Raw genomic sequence first — 24,059 nt, 5'->3', positions numbered from 1 at the left:
AAAGTTGATTTCACCAATTCCATTCAAAAAGTGAAACTTGTATATTATATTCATTCATTACACACAGACTGATATATTTCAAATGTTTATTTCTTTTCATTTTGATGATTATAACTGACAACTAAGGAAAATCCCAAATTAGAATATTACTTAAGACTAGTGTTGTCACTGTACCAAAATTTCAGTATTCGGTACCGATACCAGTGAAAATCCACGGTTCTCGGTACCACATGCTAATTAAAAAACACACTACTTTTAATAAAGTCAAGCAAATGCCATTCTTTGTGTTTCAAGTTTTTCAGCAAGTAATAAAAGTATGAAAAACAGTAAGCAGTAAAGTTTCACCCAGATTTAATTTGTCTTTTAATTAATGAAATTTAAACATTTTATTTTTTGGTAAATAAAGGGGATATGGAAGAAATATTGTATGATTATTTCTTTAAAAATAAATACTAACTTTTTTCAACAGTAGTAATAGTAATCGCATACATTCTACTAAATAATAGTAATATATTTCTGGCACAATGTCTTTAAGATTTGGTTGCCGTGAATACCTTTAAATTTCTGTGTGTAGCTATATGATATGACGCTGGTTTTACTCAAATGAAACGGTAAAATGCTCGTGAAGTGACTCTCAGAGCAGTTCTGGAGACGTTTTATGTAATTATGTCCTCATTGCAACGGCAGATGCTGAAATCACCGCGAGCGTCACGCGCGCTTCAGTGTGTGTAGTTAAAAAAAAAAGAGAAAAAAAAGCGCATCTCTGACATTCATTCACTCACACAGAGACTCGCAGAACATGGGGGATTCATATCTGAATCGACTTTTGCGGCTTAATATTTACAGATACTAGTCCATGTCGCGATTTGATTTAAGTGTAATGACCTACTTTTGATTAATTCATCCAAATGTAGACAAATTGTGTGACATTCCGTGTTAAACTATAAATTCCGTATTTTATAACTGGATTCCGAGATTCCGTCCGCGTTTTCTGCATCGCGGAAATCATAGGGCCGTACGCGTCAAGAACCGGGTTGACCGGGCACTCGGTACCACCGGTACTTAAAAAAAAACCTGGTACCGAGACGTTTTCATTTTTTTAGTACCGACTTGGTACCGAAGTACCGGGTCTTTTGACAACACTACTTAAGACCAATACAAAGAAAGGATTTTTAGAAATCTTGGCCAAATGTATGAACATGAAAAGTATGAGCATGTACAGCACTCAATACTTAGTTGGGGCTCCTTTTGCCTGAATTACTACAGCAATGCGGCGTGGCATGGAGTCGATCAGTCTGTGGCACTGCTCAGGTGTTATGAGAGCCCAGGTTGCTCTGATAGTGGCCTTCAGCTCTTCTGCATTGTTGGGTCTGGCATATCGCATCTTCCTCTTCACAATACCCCATAGATTTTCTATGGGGTTAAGGTCAGGCGAGTTTGCTGGCCAATTAAGAACAGGGATACCATGGTCCTTAAACCAGATACTGGTTGCTTTGGCACTGTGTGCAGGTGCCAAGTCCTGTTGGAAAATTAAATCTGCATCTCCATAAAGTTGGTCAGCAGCAGGAAGCATGAAGTGTAGGGATGCACCGATACCACTTTTTCCAGTACTCACCCGATACCGATACTTTTATTTTTGGTACTTGTCGATACCGAGTACCAATATCGATATTTTCATTGCATTTGTAAATTTTTTAAATATTGGGTACAGAAACCAAAAGAGTATGTATAATGTTAGTTGGTTAACTTAATTTATCAAATAGATAGTCAAACCAAAATTTATTCAGACACCTTCAAAATTTCTCACATTATCAGTTTATTCGCTGTAGTTTATGGTAGTAAAATATGACAAGAACTCAGAGTTAAACTGTGTCAGAACAAATTCAGCTCGATAATATCAGATAACTTTGATAGAAAGGTATGTGATGGATTACAATCAACCAAAATTATTCAGACATAGTATGACAATATTTACACAACTATCAATACTTTGTCAGGCAACCCTTAGCCTTAATGACAGCCTGTAGTCTCCTGGGCATGCTGTCAACCAGGTTCATGCAAACCTGAACTTAATATAATAATTTTTGGTTCCAAATTTGTATCAATTTTATTGGTAGTCCACTGTATGAAGAATTTTTGGATATAATATGTCACAGTTTACTTTAGTTCATTTATGTAAGTGAGGATAGCAAAATATAGTGTCCTGCACCCACTAGTAAAAAATATCAATTTATAATTATATATTATAATATTATAATATAATTTTTATAATATAATTTTTGGTTTGACTGTATATTCTTCGGTTATTTTCACACTTAATTATGCACATTAACATGCATTTTACAAGTTTTTGTTACTTTCACTGTTCATTTTTTTTTTTTGCTCTATGGTACATCATCTTTAATTCAATTGCATTAGAGCTGCTAAAATCACGCATTTTGCTGTAATAATGCAGGGAACCACTCGTTATAAATCTCCTAACTGTCATATCTTCAGAAATAGAAGTTGCGTTTTTCTTTGCTTTTCTTTCTAATGTAGAAACACTCATGAAGCAAGCAAAACATGCACAACGCGCGCACGTATTTGTACTGGTGCAGAATGAAAGGGACAGTACAGCCTAGCGCATTTCACACAGGCTGCTAGTTTCACTTTCGCCAGAAAGTCGTGTATGCTTAAGGTTGAAAATAAGTGATTTATTTTATAGTGAATGCCCCTATAAATTGTCTTATATTTACGATTCAGTTTTAATCCAAGTGATGTATGCTATGTGAGCGAATATCAATAAAGATCACAGAAGTGCGCACGCGCTCTCTCTCTCTCCCTCCCTCCCTACCATTAAGTAACTTGTGCATTGTTTTGCTTACTTGTTTTTGACATATCCGACCGAACTACAAACGTTCCAGTGATGTTTGTGAGAAAAGTATATTCACTCGACAAGCTCGCGCATCTGCGCCGCCACGCGCATAATCCACTCAGCGCTTTGCTTTTCAGTTCGCGCATATCAGCTATAAAAGGCATTAATACTGAATGTTTAACATTATTCATTGCATACATCTGCTTCGTAGTAGGGGTGTCCCCGAATAGTCGACGATTCGATGCTTCGATTCGAGGAGCCTGATTCGACTCCCAATCTCACAGTCGAATATTCGCGGGGTGTTATGATCATGCCATTTTGGCTATACAGGGGTGCTCAGTGTCTGATTTCACATAGAACTACCGGGTTTCTCCCAATAAGTTAATATACAGCCTATTATGATAATGCTGTAAATAAGAATCTTAAAAGAAAGAAGCTTTAAATAAATATTAACGTGCGTGAATAAATCCAATTTCCCCTGTAGATTAAAGTTTCGCTTTCTAATCCGTCACCGACGGAGGACCATTTTGGCGGCAGGGATTTAAATCTTTAAGAAGACTGAAATTGACACAGGCAGAGTGGAAGACTTCATTTTTTTTTTCAGATCAGGTAGGGTACAACAAGTGATTTCAAAACGTTTCAGTTGGTTTATTTATATCGTGTATATTATTTATCTCGTATATGATGTATTTGGTTGTTACACTACAGTAAAGCGCTTCATTGTAGTACTATACGGTGATTATCTCTTCAGCGCTCGGTGCGAGCAGAACAACAATGCAGAATATTAATAACTATGACTGGCACTGTCATATACATAGCATTATAATGAGAACTCTATTATAATAAAACGCTGTGATTTTTTTAGTGTTTAGTTGTGTTTCTGCATGTTATTGCGTGAAGAACGCGTCCACAAAAGGAGTTCATTCAGAGCCGCGCAGACGCGTTCATGTGCATTCGGGGCATTTTGTGCAGACAGCCTATAAGTCGTAATATTAACGTTATGTTATATAAATAACGAAGCGTATTCTATGTGAGATAAATGAGTTAAATCCCTTTGATTAAAAACCGGCTATCATATGCTTCATTCATCTTCTGAGCACGCAGCTCAAAACAGAAATGCAAAACGTTATAACTCATATAGCCTACATAACATTATAATGAGAGCACTATTGGTTAAAAAAAAAAAAGAAAGAAATTTGTGAATTCTTAAGGGTTTCGCTGACGTTTAATGATAGCTATCTTTTAACCAAAACATAAAACATTATTCACCCCGTTTGTATCTACGAGGCGTCCGTTACACATTTTCCCTGTGTGTTTATGACTGTCGAATGTCTGACTTGACTCTTGGTAATGTATTTTGCCCCGCCCCCAAATATATGATTCGACTATCAGTCGACTATCGGCATGATTCGAAAATTCCGATTCGCCTATGAAAATCCTTAGTCGGGGACACCCCTACTTCGTAGACATCCTTAATCTCTAATAATTCCATTCTGCTGCATGTTGTCCTGTTTCTTTGTCTGAATATGGCACTTATCACATACTGTGAGGTATAGTCGCTTGGTATCGGGGCATTTTAACATTATTGGTGCATCCCTAATGAAGTGCTCTAAAACTTCCTGGTATATGGCTGCGTTGACCTTGGACCTCAGAAAACACAGTGGACTAACACCAGCAGATGACATGGCACCCCAAACCATCACTGACTGTGGAAACTTTACACTGGACCTCAAGCAACGTGGATTGTGTGCCCCTCCTCTCTTCCTCCAGATTCTGGGACCCTGATTTCCAAAGGAAATCAGAGAACATAACTTTGGACCACTCAGCAGCAGTCCAGTCCTTTTTGTCTTTAGCCCAGGCAAGATGCTTCTGACGCTGTCTGTTGTTCAAGAGCGGCTTGACAAGAAATGCGACAGCTGAAACCCATGTCTTGCATACATCTGTGCGTAGTGGTTCTTGAAGCACTGACTCCAGCTGCAGTCCACTCTTTGTGAATCTCCCCCACATTTTTGAAAGGCTTTTGTTTCACAATCCTCTCGAGGGTGCGGTTATCCCTATTGCTTGTACATTTTTTTCTACCATATCTTTTCCTTCCCGTCGCCTCTCTATTAATGTGCTTGGACACAGAACTCTGTGAACAGCCAGCCCTCTTTTGCAATGACCTTTTGTGTCTTGCCCTCCTTGTGCAACGCGTCAATGGTCGTCTTTTGGACAACTGTCAAGTCAGCAGTCTTCCCCATGATTGTGTAGCCTACAGAACTAGACTGAGAGACCATTTAAAGGCCTTTGCAGGTGTTTTGAGTTAATTAGCTGATTAGAGTGTGGCACCAGGTGTCTTCAATACGGAACCTTTTCATAATATTCTAATTTTCTGAGATACTGAATTTGGGATTTTCCTTAGTTGTCAGTTATAATCATCAAAATTAAAAGAAATAAACATTTGAAATATATCAGTCTGTGTGTAATGAATGAATATAATATACAAAGTTTCACTTTTTGAATGGAATTAGTGAAATAAATCAACTTTTTGATGATATTCTAATTATATGACCAGCACCTGTATATAAATCGGTAGGATATTTTAGAAAGGAAAATTTAAAAGATGAAAAAGAAATTAGGGAGAATCAATGATTTATGAATGAATTTATTGCTATTGTGAGAATAATATGTAATCATGTAATCCATAAAAAAGTAACTGTAGTCTGATTACGAGTATTTTAAAATGTAACTTACTCTGATTACAAGTACTTAATTTTTGGAATCTGATTACGTAATCCGTTACTACCCAGCTCTGATTATGAGTGAATAACTTACCAGGAGTAGTGCTGTTGACGGGTACGGCACTGCTGGCAGAGACGGGCGTAACGCTGGGGGGTGGGAGCCCTGCGGCCATATCCAGTAGAGGCTGGATGATGTCACTCTTGAAGACATTGTTTTTCTGCCATAGATTTAGTACTCGGACAATCTTACTCTGCAACCCAACATTGAATATGGAAAATAAGCAAATGTAAAAAAGTGTCTAGACAAGACCTTTACCATTTAATTACAAGGGCATGAGAAACAAACGCACCTTGTCATCAGCTGGGCAGCGGTAGAGGTTTTGGAACGTGTTAATGATGTTCTTACTGAAGCGTGGAGCGAAAACATCTTTCTCTTGACCAAACTGGTGACGAGACTGCCGCACAATGGAGTCAATGACGTACAGACCGGGGACTTTGTATTCAGGCTTGCACTACACACACAAAAGAAAGAAGTAATGAATGATAAAAAAAAGTGTGTGGGATCTGGGCTTCAAATCACCACAATACATTGTTTTTTTTGTTTTTTTAAAGCAAACTTGACAGCCAGTGATATTCCATGCATTAAAATGACAACCATCAGGCATATTTAAAATATCTCATTAAGTACTAAAAGTCTTTGGTGGTCTTAGGCTGACAAATTAACCTTTTAATAAGATACACCAAGTAAGATTTAAAGACATTTAGAGACAAAACAGCAAGTTTCACCAAATGGTGACAGTGTTGCTGCTCAATAACTCTATAAAATCATACAAAGGAAGTTATATTAAGATACTTTCCTTGTGATTAAATAAGTCATGCATCAGAGGGTTAATAAGTTACGTCTTAATGCTATTAATTGATTTTATTCTACATGACGCACTTCACATATGAAAAAAATAAATACTGTTTGGAAACATTTGAGCTCTCTCTAGGCATTTTCCAAATATCTATTAGTTTATTTTACATTTGCAAGATAATAACAACTGACCTTTTGAATGAATTTCTCCACACTTTGGACGACATGTTTGTAGAACTGAAAAAGATGAGAGAACAAAAAAAAAAAAAAAAAAACTATTAATATGAAGATTAAGTAGTACACATTAACAGCATGAATTGAAGATGAGCAGTCACCTTCATCTGGGCACTGACCACATCAACAGAGCTGGACATGATGTGACAAAGACCATTACAATATATCAGTTTCAGTTTCTCAGTGATATTCACGTGTATTCAACAGAACGGTTTTCAATGTGTACATATGGAAAGACACTTTCTTAAATGCTTTGAACTCTTTTAAGCAATATTTGTACATCACTAGTTCATGGTCCTTTGGTGTGATTAATTTTTAAAAGAATGTTAAATATGAGCTCATGAAAAATTAAAATACAAATGTAATACAAAAGATGTTTTTGATGGATTTTAGCATAACAGGCCATTTAAAAATAATAAAGCTATTGTTTTAAACATACAAGGTCTCTGACATTATGAAACTGGAAATGAATGCCCTTGGCCAAAAACTTAAATTGTTCATTAATAATCAATTAAATAAATTTATTTAATAATGAACACTAGGGTTGTGACGGTGAGGAAATTTTCCCACCGGTTAATCGATGTGTGGGGGGCCGTTTGAGTTTTCCCTCTTTTCCTCGCTTTCCTTCGGTTTTAAATAGCTTGTAAAAGCACCGTGCATTTTACTTTCACTTTGAAATTAGCGGCAATTCGGCATCAATTGCTTGAATTTAATTCAAGCAACAACAAAATACAACGTAGAACATATAACTTAACAAAATGAATAATACACCATGCTATATGCCTAGTATAAAATAACAAATAACTTACAAATTGGTATACAAAACTGAAAATCAGTAAAGACTGAGGAACAAATGATGATTATAAAACGTAGAGCGTTTATTACCAAAACGATTAAGATAGTTTGGAGGCACGGACTGCATACACCTTGATGTAAAAAAAAAAAAAATTAGTTTAAATAAAATAAAAATCAGCAAATACTGTGGAACCAAATAAATGAGAAACGAATGTTAAAAAAAAAAAAAAAAAAAACCTTCCAATATCACCTTAGATAAATGGCAGCTCAACAGACTTTTCAAAATCCAAAATATTTTTAAAACAGGTGCTTTTACATTTCATTTTGAAACTCTTCTGCCATCGTCTTGTCTGTTTCACCTCACTCTTCTTCTCAGTCAGCTCGACTCACATGTTAAATGAAATCTGGGCTGCGTTTCCCAAAAGCATCGTGAGCCTAAGAAGTTCGTAAAAACGATCGTACGACTGATCTTAATAATATGGTCTGTTTCCCAAAAGCACCGTAACTTAAGTAGGAGTTGAAAATCATCGTAGATCTACGAGTGCTCTGGAGTAATCGTAAAGCCATATGTAAATCATAAGATGACAGAAGTATGAGGTCACCTGCAGGACAATGGGCAGATTACAGCTTTAACTTTATTCAAGAGCAGAAATGCTAATTAAACCTCACGGTTTCAGTCACTGCTTTCCTCAAACTATTTTGGCCAAAAATATTCTGGTGCATCCTTACTATAAATGCATTGCCATGGACAAAATGCACCTGAAAACCACAGAATGAGCTGCTGTGGGTAAAGTACACGATCCAAACTATGAGAACACTTTATAATAACCCTCTGGAGATGTTTTGGCATGCCCTGACATTTGTGCTCATTTCAGTTATTAAACATTTTAATGGCTAAAGTCCGATTACACTGTATTCAGAACAACCTGTAATACAATAATATGTGATCAGCTTGTGTGTACAATTCACAAGTTTATGTGTGGTTAGTAAAAACCTTTCATTTACAACATTTCTTTAAATCACTGAAGTAAGGCCATAAACCACATCCTACAGATTTATGCGCTACAAACAAACTTAAGCATATCATTTAGTTATGATAGCTTGCTCTGGCAGACCTACGATTCGTCTAATGCGCAAGACATAAGCACATAACTTAAATGCAACTGTCAGAAAGTCATGATTTTCAATTTAACAAAGCATCCTGTCCTAACAGTCTACTGAACAAACACTATAGAATGTATGTGTGTGTCAGCCAGTGGAAGTGCATCACTAAAATGAAGCTCAATAATTCCGTTTAAATATTTATTTTGCAGAAATATTTGCTGTTTGAGGTAAAAAAAAAACATGATGCAGGATTAAGGACTAAAGCAAAAGAAGATTTAGCATGCTTAGTGTTTCCTTGATTGTATACTGAATTTATGAATAAATTAAATGTAAAATGTCAACATTTTGCCCTACAAATAAGAAACAGTAAAACAGCTATGATGCATCTAAAATGATTTCAGCAATACCAGTCCACAGTCCATTCTTCTTGTCATCTTGCATACTAGTCTCAGCCGCAGACGCCCATGGACCGCTGGCTGAATGTCTGATGCATATAGCACACAAAAGTGGAAACACTTCAGGAGTTTCGAAGTCGTCATCGGATTGGTTGAATTATACAGGATTTCTGGGAGACGTGTGTGTTGCGTGCTTCAACGTTCCACCTGGAAACAAAGAGGCCGTAGCGCCAAACCCCCTCACGAAAGAAGAAAGCCATCGTGTTTACAACTATGACGACGAACGCTTATCAGGATCAACTAAATGCTGTATTTTCAAAATTATGTGAAATATTCAAAGTTCACGGCATAGAATCTTTAAAATGCGTCCGAGAGTTTTACGCATGGTTATTGTGGCGACATTTCCACACCCCGAAACGTGACGCTGAACGAAACAAACTGTGATTGATTGACATATGTCGGTCAAACGGCATCATGGGCGGGCCTTGGCCTGGTGCTGATAATATGACTGCAGCCATACAGTAAAACATACTGATGACAACTATAAGATACTCTATGCATGCATGCCTGAGAAATGCTTTCTGAAACCTGACGGATTCAAAGAACACTCAAATATTGTTTCAGAGACTTTTTTTGCCAATTAACATGTTACACACACAAAAAAAAAATAAATAAATAAATAATGAAGCATGAGATGGAGACGTCAAGTTAAACCTAAGAGAAAAATTAATAAAAAGAACTTGGCTTCAAAAAACATTTGTACCATCTAATTATTACTTTTTTAAACCATAGCTAGTTTGTGAAGGAAGATACAACATTTGAACCAATGGACTGGGCAATCTAACAATTTCATGACTGATCCTGAAGACAATCTACTTTTCAAGTGAATCATATAGATTGTATATTTCATGTCCTCCTAATAATGTTAAAACTACAGCAAATATGGAAGCAGTACTTGTCACGTCAAAGCTGACGATCTCTAGTAGCATCTAGCAAGCCACAGCTGTTTGTTTCACGCATTTGTGATGGACCACAATTATTCATTATCATTTGTTGCAGGTTCTATCAATCAAATATAACACCATTAAGCAAAAATGACCGTGGAGGTGAACACGGCAACTCCCATGATCCCATGCTCTGTTACAGTGTCATCTAGCTACGTCTTTGTTATTGTTTTAAGCAAACTCTAGCAGCGAAACCCACACATAACACATAAGACATAAAACAGTCATATCTTAAAAGGTCCCATGGCATGAAAATTTCACTTTATGAGGTTTTTTAACATTAATATGAATTCCCCTAGCCTGCCTATGGTCCCCCAGTGGCTAGAAATGGCGATAGGTGTAAACCGAGCCCTGGGTATCCTGCTTCGCCTTTGAAAGCTCAGATGGGCCAATCTGGAATCATCCCTTTATGTCGTCATACGGGGAAAGGTTACCTCCCCTTTCTCTGCTTTGCTCGCCCATGAGAAAATGAGCTACTACCGTGCGAGGCAAGCGCAATATTTTTTTTTCCTCAAGAGACATCATGGCTTGCAAACGAGCAAAGCATGACAGTTGCTCAGTGTTTGGATGTTCAAATGAACACTGAAGTATTTTTAGTTCCTTCATCCGAGCCTATGGCTAGCATTAGCTACATGATAATAACGGTAACAGCATACATAAACAAACTAACTAAAGTACCGTATCCAGACACAATATTTTAAACTAACCATTCGGAGACGTCCTGCTGTAGCTGCTGAGTTGCAACTTCTTCATCCGGTGCTTCTCCATCCGGATCAGATTCTGGGTCAAACTGAAAAGCTTGAAGGACAGACTGTGTCTACAGCCATTGCGATACATCCACTGTCAACATTAGCGCATGGTAGCGCAAGCTGGTTAAGGCCACACCCCCACCCTCCACCTTTGGCTCATTGTGGGACTGGCTCGTAGTGGCTGAAATTCTGCACCAAGGCTGAATTTCGGGAAAGAGACATCACATACAGTACTAGGGACCACTTAGGCCTATATAAAAGCATCCAAAAAGCAGCATGTCATGGGATCTTTAAGTAGGGATGTCCCAAGCTGATCTCAAGGATCAGTAGGGCTGGTTATCAATTCAGATGTCCCTGATTCGATCCGATTCTATTCTTGATTTGATTCTCGATTTTTTGATTACATTCAGTAAATATAGCTAGTTTTAATACAAATGCTAGTGATATTTCTAAAAGATGAACAGTAAACATCAGTTTACAAATGGTGAATTAATAAAATTCATTAGTAAAATAATAAATTAAGAGCCACAGACCTGTAATTTAAACCAATTCTTTTTTTGTATAGGGTCCTTTTATTTATTTTTTCCTCCCCCAATAATAGGGCCCTATAAAACATTTTTCTTAATTTTTCTGGTAATCAAATGAAGGCATAAAACATTTAATTTATCCTAATCAAATTAAACCCTTTTATTTTTGGCAAACAAAGTGCTGCACAACAGACATTTACTGTTAAAATTAAAAAGAAAACTTTTTTCCTTTATTATTCACTATAATATAGTGATTATTCCTTTAAAAATAAAGCTTTACTAATATTTATTAGTAGCAGCAGTATTTTTGTTGCATTGAGTAAAGACTGCACATTTCCACCGAAATTACCTGGAACAATTTGCCCCAGGAACTTCTTTTTTTTTTTCCTACCCCAGACCTGTTGCTATCTGCATTTCCATTGCGGTCTAAAGTACAGAGAAGATTAGGCAAATAGTCTGGTGACGTAGGTCTGCACGCGTTTCTCAATATATACGCAAATTTTGGACTTGCATCCTTGGTAGTTCGGACTTCGCAAGTTCGACTCGGGAATGTGAACTCCTGGGGACGGGAGGACGCAAGTCTGGTAATTCTGCAAATGGAACAGCAGCGTACATAACATCAGTCAGCTTGACTCGGCTGCTGCAATTTTCCTCACTGTATTTACAATAAGATGAAATTTGATAATCAAACACCACTGCCTTTTCGTTTTCATTTAAACATTAATAGCTGCAGAAATGTTTTTCAGGGAACGTAAGTTGAATTACAATGAAACAAAATATTATATTTTTATATTATTTTCATTTTAACATAATAGATTAATAGAATAATAGAATAAAGACCAAAGATTACCTATTAGATTTACCCAAAGCTAATTATATCTCATGTTTAACCACTACTGAGACATCAGAGCCAGCAGCAAATGTCAGAAGGACTAGCCGAGGTTATGCTCCTCTCGTCGGGATACATGAGCACTGAGCGCCCGGTGATCGCGTGGACCTCACGTCTCCGAAATCGGCCAAGCACATTTTCAAATAGGCACAGTCTTTATAATTAAACCGCAGATTTGAGTTTTAAACAACTACATTCTCGCCTGAAATACTTTTAAAACTACATTTCATGACACAATAACAGTAATATTTAAAAAATAAAATAAGCGAATATATGGTGGTTGAAATACAATGCTGCGTGAACTCAACCAATCAGCATGTTCAGTGCCAAAGTCCCTCCCCCGAAAGTTCCAGACCTTTGAAAAAGTACTACCTCGCAAGCAGGGATTTTCTGAGGGGCAATTTTTACCTGGAACTTTATTTAGATCCTGGTTCCTGCAGTGGAAACACACCTAGTACTGACCCAAAGTCCCTAGTTCCTGGGGAAAGTTCCTGCGGTGGAAACGGTAATATATTTCTTTCTTCACATAAAACCAAACTTTTTTGATGGGTTGCCGTGAAGAACTTGCATCTGCTGTGTATGTGATATGATATGTGATGTTTTAAGCATTTTCAAAACAGTAGGGTACCAATACAAGGCTCTTTTTTTTTTTTTTTTTTTAAACAAAATGAACACTTTCACATTTTTAAAACAAGTAACTATTTACAATTGTACCAGTTTTGCACAGGGTGTATTTTTAGATTTTTTATTTTGTTTTTGAGCTGTGCGGCTTGGACGCGGCGTCCGTCAGAAATAGACTAGGCGCCTATCTTTAGCGCAGAGAGCCGCTTCTGGGACACTTTAGAAACGTGCCGCAAAATTGCGTTTATCAAATGCTACATCTGAATCATATTCAGTATGATGATCAAAGTATAGATGCAGTAGATGGCATCCATCAGCACCCCAAAGCTTGCACAGTCCTTTGCCACTTCCTGGATCAGCATTTCACTCAGTAAAATAAGGCAGTTTTCATTTATATGCTGTTAATTGCTGATGATCACATTATTTTTCATGCATCTGCTTGCATATGAAATAGCTCGTTTCTGCATCTTCCTTGTCTGTTTTTTTGATCGGTACATTCTGGACTCATTCAGGATTTGTGTAATAGAGTCCCCGAGTGTATAACAGTGAGAGCGTGGAAACCCTGGAAAATTCTGTGTTTGGCAGAAAAGAGTTAAAAGGAAAAGACCCCTGCATTATGAAGGGCCTCCATAACTGTACCACAGTACAATATAGGTAATGGCATGGGTTTCATGTTTACATTTGACACTCTCCACCAGGTACAATATTCTGATTGCTTGCATCTTGTTTTTAAGCCCATAAATAATAATGTACTCATTCTAATAAATTTAATGTAGAAAATTAAATTTAAAAAAAATCTTAACATTGCTGGTAGGTTATCATTGCACAAATTAACGCACTCTCTACATTTAAAAAATAAAAATAAAAATCAGAAGTGTTCTAAACTAATGCGCTGTCTTAACGCACTGTAGTGAACAACAGTCAAACTGGCATTCCAAGGACCAGTTTATGGCAGGGCCCCTCTCTAACTGCCGGTGTGGAGGGAGATGTGCCCCACTGTGATTGGTTCTTGGTGGAGGAACATAAAAAGACGTTCAGAACAATCAGATAAGATGTCAAGACAACTGCCAGACACCTCTAACAGGACAGGAAGGGAGACCTTCTGCATCCACAACCACCTAAGAGAGGACTTCTCATTGGACTACGGGTTGACCCTCACCATCACAGCCAATCCTAAGGTTTAGGAAATGACTGCCATAAAAATTCCTCCAGATCTCTGGATGCAACAGCAGTGGCAGAAACAAAGAAAGGCCACACAGATCTATCCAAATCCATTCATACCCATGTTTAGAGACCTTAAATGGATGCAAACTGCAAGGGATTCACTTCATCCTCAGACGAAGTACAGTTTACGTTGATGGCCATTGACTGTTAACACAACAGTTCACGGAAGCAGGCCTATTAACATATTATGGTATGAATAAGTGATAGTTCAACAGTTTGCTATCATGTTTGGACTCTTTTTGCTCCTCATGATGCTGATAATAGTTTGAAAGAGGTTTGTTAAAGAAATACTGCATGGGTGAAATGTTAAAGACACTGTTTAACTTTGTACTCCACTGTATGCAAATGAGTTCCACACTAGGGCGGGCAACATCATGGCCACCTTGGACACAAGTGGCCAATCACATTCTTGGAACGGAGAGGCGCCAGATTCCAATCTCCTCCTCATCAAAAAGAGATAAAGGTACCTTCCCAAAAGACACTCCTTGTTCTGAGTCCGAGTCCTGTTACCGGGAAGGCAGCAACAGGAACACTCCCCGTTTCTGAGTCTTTCATCTAGAGAGACACCACAGAAACACCAAAGTTCTGAGTCTCTGATACATCCAGAGAGACAGTAGCAGATACGACGTTCTGAGTCTCTGGCCTGACGAGGAAAGAGATTTCAAGACAGTTAAGGTTTAACTCAGCTCCTGAGTAAACCTTCTTTATCGCATTTGGCTGCCCTTCAGTTGCAAAGGACCCAGCAGTGACAGACCCCGTCTGACTCTTGCCGCGCCGAAAGCAGCACAGCCCATTCCGCAAAGGACCTCCACAGTGGCAGACACTGCCTGAAACCCTCGGCTCCTCAACGACGCAGCCAGGCTGCAAAGGACCCTGTGAAGACCCATCTGACCCAGTCCATGCTCTAAGGACCCTTTGTGGCACAACAGAAGTTCAGCATCCTCCAGGTCAGCATTAACGGCTACCAGAACGCAACTCTGTGCCCTCCCCACTGTACGCAGTCTGCATCACCAGTGGAAGACGTCTCTACCGCCGGACTGATCACCCGCCTGTGGAACGTAATTATAAACTTACCAAACCTCTTTCCTAAAGACCTTGGCATAGTTTATGAAAAGATAGATATGAAAAAACGCAATTTTTCAACCGCAGAGGCTGCGATTACACTCTGTCACGTGACATGAGAGAGTAAAGAGGTGTGTTCGACTTGAAGATCGATCGGTGAATAACCGCTTTTCCACTGTCGAGCCAGTGCTTTAAACGGGCCGGGCAGGGCTATTAGCCTCAGACCTGTAGCACAGAGCCCAAAATCACGATGCGTTTCCACCTTCGGGCCAGAAGCTCCGCTGTGCTTCACTAAAACCCGCCCTTTACACGCCTCTCTGGAACAACATCACGCAACCCCATCATTTCATCAACAGAGAGAAATTATCAGAAAACTAAGCAGAAATAAGTCACTGGAAATATAGCGCGATCACAAAACGAACATGATAAAAGCAGCCGTTTGTTTGCATGTTTTGTTAGATTTAAATCCAAAAGCATCGATGTTTTACAATAGCCTATTAAGTGATACATTGATCATAATGAATTAATTTATCAGGATTGAAAATTAGTCACACAGAAATAAAGCGATGTGAACAACTATTTCACAAAAGAAAGAGGACAAATAGGCCTACCCTACTTATTCAGTAGAGTCCGTTTCTGTTTATTTGTAGTCACAGTATACATCACGTTAAATAAGAATGATAATTTCTATATTTTTCCATCAAAAATACGACCCAAGTAGCAGAGGGAGCTCCCGAACAAAAACCATTACATATTTTTATGACACACATGGAGCTAAAGTCTCGAGACGAGACTTATGACAAAATATGTTACTAAATAAATACACGATTGTTATAGAGAATGAGAAGCTGACTTCTGATTTCTTCAAGCGGTCGTATTTACCATGTTTAGTATGGTAATGTTAATGTTAATGGCTAGCGTGCATAGTCTTTTGCATCACTTATAAATATTTCTTGTATGGTGATCATAATCCACATTGGATCAAGTTATTTCAAACACTCGCTGCTGTCTGAAAGTGAGTTTTGAGCTAAAATTATTTTAAAAGTCTTTAATGCTTGTGTTATAGCTGTTAACTTTTTATAGCTCTGAAACTTTGTTCATAACCAATCCCCTAGTACCAGTTGGCCCGCTTTGGCCCAAGGTTTTCGTCGGGCCAGATAACCCCGGCCGTTGGCCCTGAGGAGGCACTGACGAGGCACGATCAAGCCCTGGAAGTGACAGTGGAAACGCGACTGGCCCTGGCACGCACTAGCACGCCCGCTTTTGGCCCGACAGTGGAAACATGGCTAATGACATCAAAGTACGGCGAAAGAAAGCATAATATATTAATATTAAGACCCTTTCACATGGGATGCGGCAGTCGCAAATGTCTAGTTCATTTTCAATGGGAGACATGCGGAAAGGCAAACTGTCGCTGTCGGCGCGGAGGTGGAGGCGCCGCCAAAGATAAAAATGTTATCTTTTTGTAAGATGAGCAGCAGCCACGTTGGCTTTAACCAATTACTGAACAGAATATTAACACCCAATCACAGAACATTTCACTGAGCTCATGTGTTGAAAACATGATATACAGGTGCTGGTCATATAATTAGAAATTATGAAAGTCTGTAACAAATCACACAAACTAAAGTAGATTTCAGAAATATAAAAACAAATCTGTTGCTTTACCACACTCAGTATTTAGGTAATTAATTCAAAGTCACTGTAATAAACATATGTAAACATGTGGATTGCACTTTTTAAACGCTGTCTGTTAACTGACAGACTTTAAATAAATAAGACTATATATACACAGGTGCTGGTCATATAATTAGAATATCATCAAAAAGTTGATTTATTTCACTAATTCCATTCAAAAAGTGAAACTTGTATATTATATTCATTCATTACACATAGACTGATATATTTCAAATGTTTATTTCTTTTAATTTTGATGATTATAACTGATAACTAAGGAAAACCCCAAATTCAGTATCTCAGAAAATTAGAATATTGTGAAAAGGTTCAATATTGAAGACACCTGGTGCCACACTAATCAGCTAATTAACTCAAAACACCTGCAAAGGCCTTTAAATGGTCTCTCAGTCTAGTTCTGTAGGCTACACAATCATGGGGAAGACTGCTGACTTGACAGTTGTCCAAAAGACAACCATTGACACGTTGCACAAGGAGGGCAAGACACAAAAGGTCATTGCAAAAGAGGCTGGCTGTTCACAGAGTTCTGTGTCCAAGCACATTAATAGAGAGGCGAAGGGAAGGAAAAGATGTGGTAGAAAAAAAAGTGTACAAGCAATAGGGATAACCGCACAGGATTGTGAAACAAAACCCATTCAAAAATGTGGGGGAGATTCACAAAGAGCGGACTGCAGCTGGAGTCAGTGCTTCAAGAACCACTACGCACAGAAGTATGCAAGACATGGGTTTCAGCTGTCGCATTCCTTGTGTCTTGCCACTATTGAACAACAGACAGCGTCAGAAGCGTCTTGCCTGGGCTAAAGACAAAAAGGACTGGACTGCTGCTGAGTGGTCCAAAGTTATGTTCTCTGATTTCCTTTGGAAATCAGGGTCCCAGAATCTGGAGGAAGAGAGGAGGGGCACACAATCCACGTTGCTTGAGGTCCAGTGTAAAGTTTCCACAATCAGTGATGGTTTGGGGTGCCATGTCATCTGCTGGTCCACTGTGTTTTCTGAGGTCCAAGGTCAACGCAGCCATATACCAGGAAGTTTTAGTGCACTTCATGCTTCCTGCTGCTGACCAACTTTATGGAGATGCAGATTTAATTTTCCAACAGGACTTGGCACCTGCACACAGTGCCAAAACAACCAGTATTTGGTTTAAGGACCATGGTATCCCTGTTCTTAATTGGCCAGCAAACTCGCCTGACCTTAACCCCATAGAAAATCTATGGGGTATTGTGAAGAGGAAGATGCGATATGCCAGACCCAACAATGCAGAAGAGCTGAAGGCCACTATCAGAGCAACCTGGGCTCTCATAACACCTGAGCAGTGCCACAGACTGATCGACTCCATGCCACGCCGCATTGCTGCAGTAATTCAGGCAAAAGGAGCCCCAACTAAGTATTGAGTGCTGTACATGCTCATACTTTTCATGTTCATACTTTTCAGTTGGCCAAGATTTCTAAAAATCCTTTCTTTGTATTGGTCTTAAGTAATATTCTAATTTTCTGAGATACTGAATTTGGGATTTTCCTTAGTTGTCAGTTATAATCATCAAAATTAAAAGAAATAAACATTTGAAATATATCAGTCTGTGTGTAATGAATGAATATAATATACAAGTTTCACTTTTTGAATGGACTTAGTGAAATAAATCAACTTTTTGATGATATTCTAATTATATGACCAGCACCTGTATATATAGTCTTATTTATTTAAAGTCTGTCTAAAATTAACAGACAGTGTTTAAAAAGTGCAATCCACATGTTTACATATATGTTTATTACAGTGACTTTGAATTAATTACCTAAATACTGAGTGTGGTAAAGCAACAGATTTGTTTTTATATTTCTGCAATCTACTTTAGTTTGTATAATTTGTTACAGACTTTCATAATAATGTTTACACCAGGCTTATTTGTCAGTGCTTTATGTTGTCATAATTATTACATGCTTACAAGGCTGAAAGTTCAACAAATCAGTCAATATACTACTGTGATTGTAGTTGTTAAATAATGTCATTCATATCAATTCATGCATCACCTAATTTCATCGTAACATATAGGCCTGGCCTACAGAAAAGAACATTTATTTTTAATCTGTCTAATATTGTGTTGGTCATACTATACAATGATTTAAAAAAAAAAAAAAAAAAAAAAAAAAAAAAAACCCAATTAGTTTTTCCAAAATCGTTCAGCCCTATTGTGCAAGTGGGAAGCTCTGTTTCGGGGATTCTATGTCAGGCAACCCTGGTTGTGTTCCACTGCGGCCAGAATAAACCTTGTTGTAGCCTATATATTATGCTCTATTCATTATTTTTTAGAAACCTCGCACTTTTCTACTCCATTTTAAACGTTGTTCTTGTATTCAAATTAAGCGCGGTCCACTGCTGCACACGTGCCACGATATCAGATATCAGATAGGGCCAGCTGTATCGATACTTGTGTCAAATCTCTAAGACAATACATCATTGTATCGATGTATCGAACAGCACTAGTCTGTTCTAGCGCCTCAAAGTTCCATATTTAGCGTATTTTGATTGTTTGTAACGATTTACTTGAATATTTACTGCTAATTTTTATCTACAGTCAGACTATCCAAGACGTTGTGGTCATAAATTACTACGGATTACATTCTGCTTCAGACTTTACTGATAGGCAAACTGTCTGCATGGCCCTGTATACACTGGATTAATTTTAATAATTAGAATGTACTTGAAGTGTACAACAATCATTAGGAAAATACAAGTAACAGATTCAGGAGCTAGCTGCATAAAACACAGCCATGTTAAGATTTTAGTTTGACAAACTAGCAGTTAGGCAAGAGGTAATCAGTTACACTTTTTAGATTCAAATTAGACCAATCTATATTTTTGTAACTGACTTTAAAAAGTTATGACCAGTCTTGAAGAATAAAAAAGGGTGTAAGGCTAATTTTCCAAGCAGTTCACGTAACCAGCCTTAGGATTCTATATCGGCAGATACTCAAGATCAACTGATTTGACAACTGATCGTTTGATGCAATACTGTGTTTTAACTTAATGAAAACAGATAAGTCCATAAGGCTTGTTCCAGTCTGGATGTTCTCAATAGTACATCTTAAAACTGGGAAGATCACGATTCAGATCATGGATGGTGATTGTGTGTTAAAATATCATATGACATTTTGGGAAGATTGCCCACCACTATGGCCCAACTATCTAATCAGTTCACTTTACTGGTAACTAAAAAGCATTATAATCTATACCAGGGTCAGAATTTAACTTTTCTATTAACTGATTTCCTGGGACATTTTTGTCAAATACGCAAATGTAAACAGTTACAATCAATAACAATAATATAGATTGTCAACATCAACAAAAGCAATCTTAACTGCAAAGGCAGAACAGAAGCTGCATCTGACATGGCATTTATGTTTATTTTCACAGACTCTTTAATGCTGCTCATGTACATGTATTTATTCAAAAACTGCATAATGTAAATAGCCAATAAATTAAAAAACAGGAACTCAGAGGATGAAGCTTCAAAAATCACAACAAAGATCATGGTTGATTATTAGGGCCCAAGCCACTAAGGCGCAGGGCCGTATTGTTTTCAGGATTATTTTTTTTTTTACAAATTGACTATCCAGGGGTTTTTGGGGGCCTTAACGTGTCAAACTTTAACATTTGTTTCCTGTGTTTTTGAAGCACTTAAGATGCTTAGAATTTCATGAAACTCAACACATACATCAGTATTAATGATAGTTAGACACTGGCAAAAGCTCATAAATGGGCGTTGAGGAGGCACTCTATAGCGCCACCTTTTGTCAAAAATGGGGGGGTTAGTTTTAGCTACAGACACCAAACTCGGGACATATTTTTCCCCAAGCCGGACAACTTTAAAAGTTAAATTAAAAGTTACTACAAAAGTTAAATTAATTCTCTTATATCTTTAAAGTGCAGCTTCCAAACACTTCAAAACTTTTTACATGCACACAAAAAGTCATTCTGAGGAAATATGGTTAGTTTCATGACTTTACAAAACTCTATGGATAAGCGAAAATTAAACTATCAGACATCTGATCACTCTCTACCTCTATGAGCGTGTGGGTGTTTTGAGTGTGAGTGAGGGGGTTGGTTGGTTGGTTGAGAGGAGAGACAGAGAGAGAGAGAGAGCTAAACCGACTACAGCTACAACCCCAAAGCCATTATTAAAGAAATTGACAAAAATCTGAAAGACACTCATGATGAATCTCTAAAAATACACTTTGACCTTCAAAATAAACTCCAATGTTACTCAACCCTAAACAGAACCACTAAATTTGCCAATTATCTATTGATCAAACCATTCAAAGAAAGACAAATCCTCTCCAAATACAGATTAAGTAACCATGATTTAGAAATAGAGAGAGGAAGACATAGACAAACATGGACAGAGCGAGAGCAGAGGATCTGTAGACACTGTGATCTACAGCAAATAGAGAACGAGAAACACTTTCTGCTGATGTGTCCTAAATATCACAATATGAGGGAAACACTTCTCCCCAGATTTGAAGCATTGATTCCATCATTTACTGAACTTAGTGATACTGAGAAAATGCCCTTCTTACTTGGAGAAGATGATAACACAGCTGCTAAATATGTAGTAACCATTCACAATTTTAATTTATTCTGGGTCTGGCATTTTAATTTATTCACAATATGTTAATGCTTTGGCAACATTGTGCTACACAGTCATGCTAATAAAGCTGAATTGAATTGAGAGAGAGAGAGAGAGAGAGAGAGAGAGAGAGAGACACTTTTAAACAACTTGCAGTTGCTGTGTATCATGTGATATGACGGTAGTTTTCTCAAATTAAACTGTAAAATGCTAATGAAATGACTCTCAGAGCAGCAGTGTGTTAATATCATCATATAGTGAGACGGCAGAAGATGAAAACACTGAGCGTCGTCCGTGCTTTAGTACGTGTGTGGTAAAGAAAACAGTGTGTCGCGCCATCCGCCATTCATTCATTTATTGCGGAAATGCGCCTTATGCGTGATATCAAATGCTTCCACAGATTTATATTATTACTATAACGTTTCACCTGAGCGTTACAAATCACGGGTATGGCTTTGTTCTTGGTTCTCATCATCTCTCATCTTTTTGCACATAGGCAATTATAGCATATAATATATTATAACAGTAACATTCACTATACTTGTTTTTATAGGCTTTAATATGACCATTGTTTCATTAGACAACAAGGGCAGGATGTAAAATAACATTTTTCTAAATAAATACAGATTTTGTTTCCATCCAAATAGAAAAAGGTAGAAAATACAGATATATACTGTAGTTCAGTTTTTTTTTTTTTTTTTGTGGCTATATCGCCCCAGCCCTACATCTTATCTGCACTTTGTTTAATGAGGATGAGAGAATTTGCAAATGTGGATTCAGAATTCAGTCAGTGAGCGCACACACAGAACTCCACAGAACAAAAACACCTCTGATTGGACCTCTGATTCATAAGCTCAACAGAAATGTGTATAATTGGTTATAACGCTCAATGTTGTTAATTGTTTGTATAAAAAAAAAAAAAAAAAATCTGATGCACCGTGAGCAAATCTACTGATTGTAATGCCACAATTAATACTTTTTAGTTAATTCACATTTCATTTTATTCGTGACAGGCATAACAGATCTAGCTTAATTGTGCAGGGGCATCTTTTGCCAATGTGAGGTACAGATGAATATTTAAGTTAAGTTCACGTAAACTTCTCTCCACTGCGGCTGGGTGTCATCCTCCATTCAACGTTCAAACTGCATGCGATTACAAGTGAAGGCGACGAAACTCTCTGCAAGATTATTAAGTGTTCCTAATATTGTACTAATATTATATCCACAGCCATATCACCCTGCAGCCCAAGACCGGTTGCCCATGGAAGCTAAGCAGGGCTGAGCCTGGTCAGTACCTGGATGGGAGACCTCCTGGGAAAACTACGTTGCTGTTGGAAGAGGTGTTAGTGAGGCCAGCAGGGGGTGCTCACCCTGCAGTCTGTGTGGGTCCTAGTGCCCCAGCATAGTGACGGGGACACTATACTGTAAAAAAGCACCGTCTTTCGGATGAGACATTAACCGAGGTCCTGACTCTGTGGTCATTAAAAACTCATCGTAAAGAGTAGGGGTGTAACCCCGGTGTCCTAGCCAAATTCCCTCCACTGGCCCTTGTCAATCATGGCTTCCCAATAATCCCAATTCACTTGATTGGCTCTATGACACTCTCTCCTCTCCACCTGTAGCTGGTGTGTGATTCGCTTTACTATATTCGCCTGTGTGGAATCAAAGACATTTGACAAAGCAAAAGACCTTTATTTTTGTTCTGGAGACTATCGCACGCTCTGCTGCCTCACTGGAGCGCACTCGCCACCAACTGGACAGTTATAAATTACAACAGATCACCCTCAGTGTGTGTAATCTGCTAAAGTGACGGACGGCCTTCAGATTTTTCCATCACTGCTAAAAAAATTGTCAATGACGAAGAATTTTCGGTTAACGCGACCTCTGATTGCAATACACATGAAAGTGCTATATAAATGCCTCATTCATTCATTCCTTCACTTGATCTGTAAATAAAGATAAATGGTTTTGCATAAAAGGACTTTATCTTGCAGGACATTTTTTTTCATGCCGTCTTCAAAATAGTGTTGTGTCTGTTAGATCACAACACTGGACTAGAGTGCTCTATGCTCTTTACGAGTGCAGTAACTGAAATTTAAAACTGTTAAAAGAAAATGCTCAAACTATCGCACAGATTTAATACACTACGCATTAATATCTCTCCACTTTGTGCTTTGAACCTTTCTATGCGGAGCGCTGAGACTCCGTGCTGCTTCAAGCGCATCATTCTGCGCACAGAATGCACATAAGCGCTTAGTGCCACTCTGTATTTGGAGCCTTTCGAATCATAATACTTGCACGATTCAAGATTATTAATAGCTTTTCTTGTTCATCTTATCTATCGTATGTTTCTGCCTCATTACTGTGCTATACATTTAAAAGAAATGTCTTTTAATTTTACAGTGTATATATTTATATATAAATATATTACTTGTTTTTCATGAATGTATTTTACATTATCATTTTAGATTTAGTCCTACATTTATTCACTTTTATGTTCCCCACTAAACGTTTTTTCCCACAAATTTTAGATTTTATAAAATTGTGCACTCATGATTTTTTTTAGAGTAACTTTTGCTACTGAATTATCCACTAACCTAGTTTATAATAGTATTTTTGTCATAGATTATAATTATATGCATTCATTCGTTGTTTTTCTTTACAATAAGTTGTCTATATTTAGTAGATTGTAACAAAAAAAAGTCATG

The 24,059-nt window shown here is 37.8% G+C and overlaps 1 protein-coding gene across 4 annotated transcripts in view; it reads right to left on the bottom strand.

The window, feature by feature from the left end:
* Positions 1-24,059, bottom strand: part of scaf8 (SR-related CTD-associated factor 8) — an 82,067-nt gene that overhangs the window by 14,175 nt on the left and 43,833 nt on the right. For all 4 annotated transcript variants that reach the window (XM_058748372.1, XM_058748371.1, XM_058748374.1 and 1 more), the window contains 3 exons: positions 6,623-6,667; positions 5,925-6,086; positions 5,669-5,825 (listed from right to left, as the gene is read on the bottom strand). In XM_058748372.1, coding sequence (XP_058604355.1) covers positions 5,669-5,825; positions 5,925-6,086; positions 6,623-6,667 — 364 coding nt within the window. The remainder of the gene's footprint in view (positions 1-5,668; positions 5,826-5,924; positions 6,087-6,622; positions 6,668-24,059) is intronic.

Source organism: Onychostoma macrolepis, chromosome 17 (assembly GCF_012432095.1).
Source record: "Onychostoma macrolepis isolate SWU-2019 chromosome 17, ASM1243209v1, whole genome shotgun sequence".
NCBI classification, from domain to species: Eukaryota; Metazoa; Chordata; class Actinopteri; order Cypriniformes; family Cyprinidae; genus Onychostoma; species Onychostoma macrolepis.
This window is presented reverse-complemented; position numbering and strand designations above follow the sequence as displayed.